Source organism: Pinus tabuliformis, chromosome Q (assembly GCF_031772625.1).
Source record: "Pinus tabuliformis cultivar Carrire ecotype Pingquan chromosome Q, CPIR1, whole genome shotgun sequence".
Taxonomy (NCBI): Eukaryota; Viridiplantae; Streptophyta; class Pinopsida; order Pinales; family Pinaceae; genus Pinus; species Pinus tabuliformis.
Window position 1 is genome coordinate 39871222 of NC_142296.1, and position 13913 is coordinate 39885134.

Genomic DNA, 13913 nt, shown 5'->3' on the forward strand with positions numbered 1-13913 from the left:
CATGATACATTATAATTTATTAAATTACGATTAAATTGTCCAATGACAATGCATAATTTATAAACTATAAGTCTCTAAATTTACATCACATTTACTCATGAATGATCACATAATGAAAATAGCAAGATCCAAAATCAGCCTTTGTTATATATCCAAATTTCAAAATTAGCCTTTAATATATATGTGAGGCTGCAAGTACAATAAAGACAATGAAGTTGCAAGTACAATAAAGACAACGAGGCTGCAAGTATTATAAAGACTAAAGACTAATAGCCTTCAACCCTCTTGCCACGAGAAATTTCTAATTTCTTTTCTCTTGCTTGATTGGGAGTCTCCTCCTGCACAGTCCAATGGCCTTGGTGCTCTTGATTAAATACAAGTTCCATACCCTAGTACCCTAGGTGCTCTTGATTATTGGGAGTCTCCATTACATAGAGGGCTTGGTGTTCTTGACTAAATACAAGTTCCATAACCTAGTACATGACAAAATCCAATCAAAACATCGCAATCCCCCCAATCCTGAAATCCTGAAAATATGATAAGTCTATTGGATTTTTAAGTGAGATCTAAAATTCTACTTTTTCCATACAAAATCCAATGAAGGTGAAACCACTCTCAAACATCCCGAGTCATTTCATGGTAATGTTAAAAATTTAAGTAACTCCTTTATCTTTCATTTTCATCCTTTTATTGTAAGAATTTAACATTACCATGAACTTCATATCAATACTAGGGCCATAGGCATGAACATTAGGCTGCCCCACTAAAAAAAATTGTTTCCAATCTTCAATAGCTCCCTCTATCACTTCTAAATTGGCAGGGAGTGAAAAATAAAAATTACAAAAAAAAATAAAACAAAAAATACATTGTATCGCTAAAACATGGTCGTACAACCTAGAAACGCGTTTCAGGCCATACTAGGCCACGTTTTAGCCTAATGAAATGTGCCAGTACGACCTGAAACGTGTTTCCAGGCTGTAACCAAACGTGTTTCATCGTTTCCGTATCATTTCTAGCCAGAAACGCCCTCTGACCCAGCGTTTTCTGCAACATAGGAATAAAGATTCTTACTTGTCAAGTGAAGATGAACTCTTCAACTTGATCCCTTTGTTGATGATGATTGATGACTTCTTGATGATGTCTTGATGCTTCTTGGATGATCTTCTTCAAGGATAAGGATTTTCTTTTGAGATGAAATCCTTTGCTTCAAAGAGAGGGAGATTGATGACAATGCCTTTGATTTAGCTACCCTTGGATGAGTAGTCTTCAAGATGCTTCAAATCCAAGTCCTTCCTTTCTTGAGTAGAGATAGGGTCTTTGAGATCTCCTTCTTTGAGGTGATGATTGAGTGCAGATCCCAAGAATGCTCCTTTGATCGAACTAGGGTTTTGACTTTCTTCAAGATGATGATGTGATCCTTGTCCTTGAAATGCCTTGGAGATGAGGGAATCCTTTTGATGTCCTTGATACTTTTCTCAAACTTTGATCCTTGAGTGTCCTTTATTGAGCTGCCCTTCCTTGACTTGTTACCTTAGCTCTGATACCATGTTGAGAAATCTAGGGCATAGATATTAGATGATTTCTCTTGTAATGATAACTGCTTGTGAGGACTTTTTACTTTTTCTTAATTACATTCTTGTAATTGATTATGTATGTGTGTTATTCTTCATCAAACAACTACCAAACCATAAAGAACAATGAGATAGGACACAAGATGTAGGTGATCAGCCAGGGCCAAAACCTCTCCAAGCTTGAGAGGAAAACCCAATGAATTCTTCTTCTTATAGAATCTTCAATTGATGAATTCCAAGACCTAGACCCTTGACCAAGAACCCTTCTAAGACCAAGTCAATGCTCCTTCTTTGAGTAGCTTTTCTTTCCAACAACTTCAACCTATCCTGCAACTGCACCTTTGACTTGCCCAGAAACTGCAACTTCGACTTGCCCATAAACTGCAACTTCGACTACAACCAGAAACTACAACTGCAACTTCAATTTTGCCTAGCAACTGCAACTTCAATTCTTTGCTTAGGCAGATTCTCTCTCCTAGATAATTCGACTTCCAGAACAACTATTCTTGGTGACCTAATTTCACTTATGCAACTCGGCTTTACTGCAACAAAATGTGCCCTAATTCCTTTGCACGTGTTGAGAGAAGTAGCCCAAAACTTCGACTTCTTCTCCTTCATTCGATCTCCTCTTCTTCGCACTTCTTTTCGCCCCTATAATCGAACTTGTGTAAGTGAGAGTGTCTCATCCAAATGAGGTCGAGTGCCCTATATATAGGCCTCTTTGTGCCTCGTATTAGGCCGACTTGACATGTTCTTAGGGCAACTTGTTTCTCCATTTGGCCGACTTGATGCTTGTATGATTGACTTAGTCTTGTAGGGTCTTTTGACTCTAATTTGACTCAAATAATTTTCTTTACAATATGTAACATGCCCACAAGGGTCATTCATACATGACAATGAATCAATGACTTTATAACAAACCTAGAAGCACTCAATGGGTGCTTTGACCTATAAAAATAAATAAATTCTCTTGAGCATAAAACCCATTCCTCAAGACTCACAATAATAAATTTTAATTTTTCTCTTTTCATTAAATACATAAAATCATGATTACATCTGTCATTATGAAGACAGAACCTAGTCACATATTTCAACATTGCTAAATCATAGTTGATACCAAGCTAAAGCAACACCCTGATGTGCTCATTTTGTCGTTTGCAATCCTGACCCAATCTGAATCTATATATCCTACAACCTCACTTCACCACCTGAGACATATCTCAAACCATATCTATTGTACCATGCAGGTACCTCAACCAGTCTTTGTTGCAACCCAATATATCTACCTCAGCTCGACCATATACTAGCTCAAGGTGTTCACTACAAAGCAAATATTAGGCCTAGTGTTAACCCGGTACATTGAGGATCAAATCAACTACGTGTATATCATAAGATCCACCAAATCTGAATCTCCAATCCCAAAAAAATTGTGTATCTAGCCAAAATTCTTCATTTCGATCTCTGAGGCTAACTCTCTCTAACACTAAAGCAGGTCTTCCTGTGGCAATCCTAGTTGCTCCCTCTATCACGGAAGCAAATTCTCCTGCCATTGTTGCTCCCTCTGTCATGTAAACAAGCCATTTTTCCAATGTTGCTCCCTCTATCACATAAGTAAGTCCTTCTGCCACTGCTCCTCCCTCTGTCATGTAAGCAATTCCTTCTGATATTGTTGCTCTCGGTGCCACAAAAGGAAGTCCTTCTGATATTACTGCTCCCTCTATCATGTAAGCAAGTCCTTCTATTTGACATGGTCTCCTCAAAGAGGCATACCGCTCCTAGATACCCTTTGTCTCTAAGCATCTTGACAAGCTCAACCCACGACATCCTCTAAGAATGTTCCTTCTCCTACTTTTCCTAACGATTTTCTCCGTCGGAACTAGAATCTCTTCCTATCACCTAGCACAGTCATGAATGTCCTAACAATCTATACAATTTCTTCCTTTCGAACACAAATCACTATGTTGACTCTGTGTTTGAGCCCTTAGGTCATACAAAAAAATGATCATTTGATGACTGAAGCAAAACTATCCTTGTAGTCCACTCCCTCTTACTCGGAGAACCCTCTTGTCACAAGCCTTCCTTTGTTCATCCTAATGTTGCCAGCTACTAGCAGAGTCATTGCCTTGGCAACCTTTACAATGTACTTATCTCTTGATTAAGGAAGAAATTGCTGAGTGTTGTAGGTAATTGTCAACTCCCTCTTAAATCCTTTCCTCCTCAATGAAGTCCATATGCAATCTCATCAAGCTTAGATTCTTTGTTTCTTCATCTTGCGGATTAGGCTTAGCAACCCATTCATCAAACTATCTAGCCACACCAAAGGTTTAAAAACAAGCTAGCATCAACACAGAGTCATTCCACATGCTAACAAGGAGATAAACCAAGTATGCATCACACCAACTCCACTTGCATTCAACACTCCAAGTCTTTCTCTAGGGTTTCATCCCATTTTATCCCACAAACCCTAGGACTTCCTTATCTAAGACTTCAATATAAGTTGTAACCTCGAAAGTCTTCTCTAGTGTTTATAAACCCTTAGTCGTCCAACTCCTATACCAGGTTGTCATTTGCCTCCAATGCTCACACAGAGATTGACTCCTTTTGATCATTGTTAACTTGTTGCTCATATGTAGCCTTCTCCTTTAGTCACTTGTACTATATCAATCACCTTATTATTAGCCCCTAGACTTCACTTCTCAACCCTTTAGTCCTCTACTAGACTTTTGTCCAACCCCTATCCAAGCCACAACCACCTCTAATCTCTCCTTGACTAACCTTGGCCTAACCTTAAGGGTCTCGGTCCTGCTACAAATCTTCTTCTAGCTTATATTGGGCTACGGTAGGCCATAACAGGTCATTTTATACCCTTGGCCAACAACCTTTTAGGCCCAGACGAACCTCAATCTGTCTTAACTAAGCCTCAACCCTTCTTCAACTAGCTCTGCTGACCTTACAGGAGTATAAGGCCCTTCCTGTGGCCTCCTCTCCAAAACTTAAGCCTAGAATTATAGGTTTTCTACCACATAACCTCTGTGGCCAGCCCTCCAACGATAGTCTATCACAGGGTTAGCGACTCCTTTCTTGCCTTCAAAACAGACTTCTTATTTCCTAAGAACTTCATTGTCCTACTTGACCTCTACTTCCATGGTCAGACTCCTTTGATTCGGCCTTCTTCTCTTCACTGCCTGAGCTTCCTTTGGGCTGTCTCTCACACACAAGTGAAGTCACTTCTCATAGTTTTTTTGGCTGCTCTTTAACAAGCTCCTATACCATGTTGAATTTTCTACAAGATGCACAGTAGAAACCAATTTTCTGATCTTATAATTACTGCCTAATAATATTCATACAGTTTATCTTATGCCACTGATATTATTGAGCAATTATACACAGAAGATTTCAACAGTAAATGCGGCAGAAATAGTAAAGATCATAAAGATGCAGCCATGCACAATAGAGACAACAAATTTACCCCAGAAACCCAAACTTGGGACAAAACCCAACAACTATTCTTCACAATGTTTACTATTCCAAAAATTGTCTAGATATCTGTGCCAAAATCCAAGTCTAAACACCAGTCAAACCTGGTCAAAATTCCAGCCAGTTAATGCTGGTTAAACCACCCAATACGTCAAATCTAGTCAAACTTTCAGCCTGGTCAACTTAGCCCCCTGAGTTCAACTCAGACTTGTGGTTGACTCCTGTGGTCAAACCAACAATCAACTTGTCCTCTTCTACAGTCAAACTCAGCCAGAAATCTCGGTCAAACAGCAGCTCAAAGTCAGTGACAGAGTCAACAACCAGCTCAGTCAGATCTCCAAGAATTTTCTCTTTCGACTTCACACATGTGGCTGGAACAGAAGGGAGAAATATGTGATGATCCGAATTGGTCAAATGAAGATGTCAAATTGTGTATTTATGCTTGTCAAATGGGTGAATTTTGACAAAGGGTCACACCCTTTCATGGTGGGGCTGACTTGACAATTCGGAGCCTACATGAAGCCCAAAAATAAAATTTAGAATTTAATTTCCATAATTCTTCTAAGCCAACTTAGGAGGCCTCTTGGCATGCAGGAATACCTCCCGATGCTACAAAAATCAACACAAAACCCATGTGCTCAATTTGCGCCAAGACACTTCGAAGTATGACAACCATTAAACATCTGATCCAGAAGCGAGCAGGAAACCTTCAGCTGACACAGGAACTCAACATGCTTATTGAATACAAACTAGAACACATTGATTTAAACGATTCTCAAAAGTAGTAGGACCAAGGCTATTTAATACTGTCGTCCTTAGAAACCTCTGTATCTCTATTGGGAGTTTTAATAACAGATGAATCCTGGTCCTCAATACAGCTCTCTATATACACAATCAGACCCCGCACAGCCTTGCTAAAATTATTCATACACGAACCATGCACATCCAATATTGTAGTGGTTGAATCTCTCTGCCTTTTTGCTGCTATAGCACAAGCAGGGATCTTTTTATTTAGGGCATTCTCAAATCCCTGCACATGATATCTCAGGCATCGATCAATATAGTAACATGCAAAAGTTAATTTTGGCTCAATTTTTCCAGTCTCAATGTAAACCATGTGGGTAGTAGTAGCATAAAACTTCATCCAGCTCTTTGAAATCAAAGTCCTCCTCAATAGAATCAGCACCGTAATCCTTTCTCCTCTGTAGCATTTCTGCCCACATGTGAAATGTCAAATTTCCTGGCTTTCAATAATCTTAGCATCATATGAGTTATCATGCCTAGGAGGCAATAAATCTTGATCAAAAAGTCCTTGTCTAAAAGCATTGGCAGCTTTCTCCTCCTCAAAATCTCGCACATCTTCAACTGAAACAGAATAACCCTCACTTTATTCCTTAGGAATGCTTGAACTTTGTTGATGGTTCTCCTTCGTTCATCTTGGGTCAAGGAAGCTTTAATATACAATTGGGAATGCTACTCATCTCGCAAAATTGTTTCTTCTTGTTATTTCTGTCTCTCCTGTCAACATTATATAATGTAAAACCAGCTACTGTAACATTTTTGCGGCGAGATGACTATTGGGAAGAGCCTTTCCAAAACTATACTTAGGAAATGAGAACATCCAATTAAAATTTGAAAGAGGAGAGATTGACAGGCATTACAGCATATATAGAAGAGTCAAAAAAAAAAATTGAATAATTTGAGCTAAAAGAAGTTACCCACTTTTTGATGGGTAACAAGACCTTCATACTCAATTTGAGCACTTTTCTTGAGGTTATTTCATTCATAAATTGAGTATTTCTTTTTTTGGTTTGCATTTTCTGCAGTTAGAATCATATATCAAATCAGACTTATCAGTTCTCTTTAACTCCTACTCTTCATTATTTGAGTGCTTGTAGGCTCTGGTCATCCTAAGATTTTTGGTGAAACTTGTGTAGTTTGGATACTCCCACGAGAGGAGAGTGTTCTGATGTGATAGCAGGCACATCTCCTGTGTGCTTACCCTTTGCCATCTTGGCTAAACGTTGCCAAACCTATTAATATGAGCAGTAACACTACCCACAAATGTGGGTTCACTCTTCACCGTTATTCAAGGAAAACAACACCACCTGAAATGACCCATTGGTGTTCTATAAGGGGTCAGACTTCCAATCCCATTAGTGGCCTCCAGATCTTGAACCATTAACCTGTTTCCTTACATTGAAAGAAGACAAGCTCTTAGTTACTTGGAATTTGGAAGCAGTTTTAGGTCACACTGTTATGCATAAATTCATATAAAAATAATAAATGTAAATATAAATATAATAATAATAAATAATATTAATTAACTAATAGTTAGTTAGTTAGTAATGAAGAGACATGTCTTAGAGACATGACCATTCATGAAAGGGAACCTGCCTAGGTATATAAGCAAGCCACCATTGTAATCATTACACACATATTTTATACATTCAACAATTTTTATATACAATTACTACTTGTCCTACGATGGATACTTACATATTTCATTTCTTCTGAATTGTTTCGCTGCGTATACGAACTTTGTTCGTTACATTGGTTTCAGAGCATAACGAACTTTGTTCATTACATTGGTATCGGAGCATAACGAACTTTGTTTGTTACACACACCCAAGAAATGCAAGTTTTAACTTTACGTTTTATAAATAACAATGCATTGAACTTTTTTCTTATTTCATTTCATGTTTAATACTGCAGAAATTTCTATGGAGTAGGAAGTTTGAAGTTTGTCAAAAAATTTGGGCCAGAAAGAAATCATTGAGCATACTATTAATTTAACGCAGTACATCTCAAGGCTACTTGGAAGTGGGTGTTGAATTTCCACGACCTTGGGTCTAGGTTAGAGTCTTAAAATCATTGACGCTACCAAACCAAGAATCTCAACCATAAACTACTTTTCACAGAGGAAATATAAAGCAGTAAATCACATATGCACAATATACACAGTTTTAAACAAATTGTACAATATGTACAATCCCAATCTTCGTTATATTAAACAAACTGAGTAATATAGCAGTCTATGGTTTACAAGATACAATGACAAACTTTGTTGCGCAACTTCGATGTCGTCTCTTGTCCTACCGGTCCTTCACTTCCGTATTGCCTTACTAGAAGTGCCTTAGTCCATCAAGGCATCTACACATCAAGACTCCAAGAGGGCTGCCTCCTATCACTGCTGCAAGTCATATCCACTACAATGAACGCGGGCTCATCAACTGCTATCTGGGTAGGCCTAATTCCCGAGCTCCAATCTACCACGCTAGCAACAACTTTCGTCCATCAAAGTGTTGCACTTTGGCACCGATCTTCATCCAACCTTCAGTTGCTCTTATTCCTTCAAGATAGCTAGTCTAGGGCTACTTTGGGTAGCCAACCCGCTGCTCTCCAACCAGCTCTATGACACCCAATACTTCACTGCTGAATCTGCTCCTAGGAAGACACCTTTCCTCCCCAGAATGTCTTCCAATTGGCTCCAACAGGCTGCTTGTCAATCTGATCCAAATCTAGTCACCAAACTGTGACCCAACACACTTCAACACTGTTGTTTTGTCCCTGCTTTTGCTGCTGTCACCACAGTGACTGGTTAGGGCACCAAACAGTGCTGTAACAACACATAACCAGTAATCAAATCAGCCCTCACAAACTGTGGTTTGCCCTTTCTTGAATGCTCTGCCTCCACGCTGTTGATTAGGGGTAAAGCCAAACCCGAAACAGTCCACGCAATTGCCTTTTTGTGGGGTTAGGGCCTGTGGCCTACTACAGGTAACTCCTAGCTCCCACGGCATGCTAAAACAGAGTTCCCAGCCACCATATGACCTCCAAAACAGCCCTCAAACAGACCCACATTTCTCAGCCCTCCAGCAAGGTATTCGACCTACCTTCCAGCCCTTGGTCACCCTGAAACAGGCCCTAAAACAGTCCTCTTTCACCCACGCTAGACTGCCTCTCCTTGTTGTGGCTAATTCAGAAAATATTCTTCTCCAACAAGCCGTTCACCAATGTATGTGTTGCACAAGATGGAGCTTAAAATGACTCAACTCGTCCTCAATATATAGGCTTTAAGGCCTCCAACAAGTTCACTCAAAGAGACTCGTCTACTTGGAATTTTGTTCAAGTCAGCCTACTTGAAAATCCAATATTTACTATGTCAACTTCAAAAATTCATCTCTCTAATGACAACTCGGATTCAGACGATTTTCGATGCGTTGGAATCGTCTCTCCGACCACTATCGTCCTCATCCATCACATTCCGTGAATCCATTATTGTTTTGCCCCAAAACACGATGGGTGCCAAAACCCCACACTTGCGTTCCAAGCCCACAAGCTGCCCTTGTGGCACTTTGTCCTCCAAACCCTGATCCCTAGGGCTTGGAGTACCTCCCAAGGTACACAAATCAAAAATGGAAGCAGAAGCGGGAGCAGGGATCGACAATTTTCATAGGCTCCGGGTCGAGAGCGATTTTGGAAGCGTTTTTTAGATAATATATATAATTATATTTTCATATATTTTGATGCATATATGTCAACAAAAGCATGTAGATTGATGAATTAGTTATAAAAAGCATAAAAACATGGATCAAAACAATATAGCATCAATCATCTAGTAGTTACAATCTTCATCAACCACAGGTCCACAAGTTGCAACATCTCGATTCTCACCATGTTGGGCGTGGAGCTTGATTATCATCTTGATTCAGAGTTCTTGTTTCAACTGCACTTGATCACTATTCCTGATCATCTATTCCTATCTTTTGCTAGCACTCAATCACAAGTATTGACTCATATAGTCTTATTTTGATTTTCATCACATGGCATAATCTTGTAAAGATGCTTTCTTACACAAATATATTTACTAGTGTAGGTTGTTTTACAATGGGAGCATGTAAAATTTGTTGTTCCAACCCTTTTCCTTCTCACTAGCTTTGTCACATACTTTTACAAGGGTGTTGAACAGTAGAGCAAATTATTTTTTGTGAAGAAAAAAAAAAAAAAAAAATTCTTTGGGGGCAAAATTTGTTTTGCGGGAGCGCGCTTCCATAAATCACTGTCAAAGCGCACTCCCTGGGTCGCTCCATGAGCATTTCCGTTCAGAGCGTGCTTCGGGAGCGGGTGCAAGGTGTGGGGGGTGCTCCCCTGCAGCCCTGGTACATGTTATCCTTTAAACAGATAAATTATACAATTGCTTGGATTTATCTTATACAATACAAATAGAACTTAAAACAAAGTAATCCATGTATGTGTTAGCTAGAAAAGCACTAATATAGCCCACTAGATTCCTATCCTACCACTTAAGCACATCATTAACTTGATGGATTCAAGGTACTGTGAGTGGCTTCTTCAAATGTCTTTCTGAATCTTCAACAATATTTCAAAACATATATGTATATGTCAAACTATTCCCTTTACATACAGTTATCCTGAATGCTGTTATTAATCTTCTATATGCTGCAAATGTTTCTAGCAAGATAAATAGTAAATATAAGATCCACAAACTCTCCTTGTTAACATGTTGATGCAGAGAAAGAGAATCTAGGAATAGTGCATTGCTGACCTTGAGAGTAATAGATCCCCTATCCTTTTTGTCTTTGACTTTAAGCGTGTCAAGAGATGGCAAGAGTTGCAGCGTAAGATCCTTCAAATTTTCTGGTTCCAAGTCAGCCAATAGATATTTTACGACACCAAGTTTCTTATCTTGACCAACTTCATCTTTATCAAACACCTGCAAATGCAATTCACATGCTTCAATTGCAACCTTTTGCTTTAAACATTAATCTAGAGTGTCGGACACATTATTATAATCAGAATAGTCAAGCCATTAATCATCTCACAAGTGAGACTGAGTATAAAAATACTCGAGGCTGCAGGGCATAAAAAGCATTGTGAAGTGCTATATCTAAAAAATTCTCAATGCATATTAAGATGTGTGCAAACTTCAGTGCATTATATATACAAGAAAAATGCTGGAAGACCTCATTAAAAACATGGAAAGTTATCATGTGCAGTAGCTAACTGAATGTTGAACTAAAACACAAGGAACATACAGCTACACACACGTAAGAAAACGAGCACACATGAAAATGTGCACACCAACCCATCTGCATACACACGAAAACAAATAGAGAGAGAGAGAGAGTGCACCTCTAATACAAGTGCTTGAGTCTCCTTGTCCTCAACATCTAGGTCAAAAGTTTCATTCCACTCAGGATTGAGATTGTTGTCAACCACTTTCGTTTTCACTTTAAAGATAACCCGAACATATAAAACAACATATGGATCAGATTTTCCAATCATCTCCATGTTTTTCAACGAATTTGCTCTTACTACTGTAACTCTAAGTCGGCCTTGTGGTCTTAGCTCAAGTTCACTGCACAGTTCCAAAAACAAGAGATCCAAAGCTTTTACAAGTGCATTAGTAGATCTCCAATTTTAAATGGCATAAATATGCAAACTACATGCAACTAACACATCCTCTGCTTTCACTGCATAAAGAGTGCTCACGTTCTAGCAACTGTCAACAATATTGGACACGTTAATATATTTGATACTTCATAGTGAAATAGTGCTAAATAGAAATGCATCCTAGTGATCACTCTGTGTATTATAATATGGGACTTCGCAAGCATTGTGGTGTATCTTACCCTGCAATCATATATAATTTTCAATTTAAGGTGTTTAAGATTCGATACAATGCCCAAATAATATATTTTTCATCTCTGAACAAAACACTTAATTCCTAGCCTTTCAACAACATTCTGGATATTGTTTTCACCTTTCAGCAAGAGCACCTTACAAGTTACACCAAGAGTGTTACCCTGAGCACATAAATTTGATTCTTACCCTCTCAACAATATAAACAATGCTTTTGACCATTATAAAGTGCTACATACAAGTTAGATCATAGGTTACATATTCTATTGCAATTTGGGAAAATTTCAAATTAGTCTGCATTTAATGCCTTCAATACATGTCAATAGTAAAGCGTGAGGAATATGAATACCTGATGAGCTATCTGATTAGAAATCTTGTGAAACAGCTTGTAGCATCAATTTTTTTAAAACAGTGTTTCCTACAGCGTCTGCACAAGTAGAGGGGAAAGAGACAGGCATACTAACAAAAATATCCTCCTGCCAGGATTCTATATCCTACAGGGACCCCACTCCCCCCACAATTGGTACATCTTGAGTGAACCATCCCTGGAGCTTGGCCTCGAACCTGTTCAAAATCAGTTCAACAAGTGTGGCAAAGATACATCACTTGAAAAGAATGCCCATGTACCTTAAAATATGTCCTCATTGAATTACTTTACAATTTTTTACAAGCTAATCAGGAAATTCATTATTGTCTAATAGTAAAGGCCTCAATTGTTTTGTCTATTTTCTAATAGTAAGGGCCTCCAACATTTCTTCATGAACTAATGCTTTTGTTGATATATCTAATATACCCAGACACTGCATCATTCCCTTTAAAAACTCCAGGTGAGCTTCAGAATGACAGAAAAATCTTCTGAAAAAATGTACATTAAGTAGCTTCTCTCCATCCAGTAGGAGAATGCCGCTAATATTTCATTGCAAACAAGTAGCTTGGAGATATCTTTAAATATCTGATGCATAGCATACATATGATGGGTCAAAGAAAACCCTTGCCTCTTAGATCATTTAAGTGGAATCAACTCTGAAACTTCCCATGAACAGAAACTCTGGTTAAGGCATAAGAGAAAAGTGCACCATGGCAACTAGGTAAAATATCCTGAATGCCAGTGAAGAAGATATATCCAAAATAAAATCCCACTCAATGCTATCAACAGCTTTGTCAAAGTTTATCTTTAGGTAAATCACCCTTTGTCAAGTTCCCTTTGCCCACTCAATGCTTTCCAAGATGTAACAAGGTTGTCTAGTATGAATCAACCCTTAATGAACCCTATTTGTTCATATCATGCAATCCTTGTGGAAATAGACTTATCCTTGTTGACTAATGCCTCTATTAACACCTTGCATGAGACATTAAGCAAGCCGTTTGGTCCAAACCATTACACCATGGCTCTATGTGATCATGCTCGCATTCACATGCTTTCCCATATCCAGAATTATTAATGCTTCCCATTACTAGATCATCATCAATCATAGATCATTGTTTCCTATAGAAATTACAAGGGCTCCAATCCATGCCATGAGATTTTCACCCTGCCATATCCCATACAGCAATAAATATTTCATTCTTATCCAAGGGCTGTAAGAGATAGGCCTCCTTACACTTAAGACGCACAACACCTACTATGTTTCACCGTCTCAACTCTGGTCTCTTTAAGATCGCATATCCTATAGCCAAAACTCCTACATAATGGGTGTATATATTTGTGGTAGCATATCCATTTTTATCACTAAGCATCTTGGCCCTTGTTACTTGTCATGTCACCAAGGATTTGTAAGTCCAAGGTCACAAGTCAAAAGGCCGGATAATGCCACATCAAGAGGCCGCTCCTAGTTGGGTCTGAAAAGTAGAAGATTTATTAAGTCACAAGTGAGGCGATTTCTCTTGAAGACCAAACCCACTTCCCTGACAAAGTACAATGTCGACTTAAAAAGCCATATGTTTCACATTCCAGAATGTGAGGTACATTTATTTTGGTACAAGGTATAATTTGCAACAACCATTCTATTTTAAGAAATTCAACTTTTTATTTCTGTTTTAGATTAGGAATTTCTAGTTGTTGATTTTTATATTGTTATATCATAAAAAACAAGAATTTAGCCTTGGGTTATTGAAAATTAATGCTAAATTTTCACAAAGATTGATACATTGAGTTTTCTTAAGTATTGGATATTCTTACCTGCTTGTATCAAGTGATTT

At 38.4% G+C, this 13913-nt stretch overlaps 1 protein-coding gene across 1 annotated transcript in view; it reads right to left on the reverse strand.

Annotated features, from left to right (window-relative positions):
• Window positions 1–13913, reverse strand: part of NTMC2T4 (Calcium-dependent lipid-binding (CaLB domain) family protein) — a 230999-nt gene that overhangs the window by 19553 nt on the left and 197533 nt on the right. Inside the window, exons 9-10 of the mRNA XM_089383842.1 lie at window positions 11205–11430; window positions 10618–10785 (exon numbers count right to left, since the gene is read on the reverse strand). Coding sequence (XP_089239968.1) covers window positions 10618–10785; window positions 11205–11430 — 394 coding nt within the window. The remainder of the gene's footprint in view (window positions 1–10617; window positions 10786–11204; window positions 11431–13913) is intronic.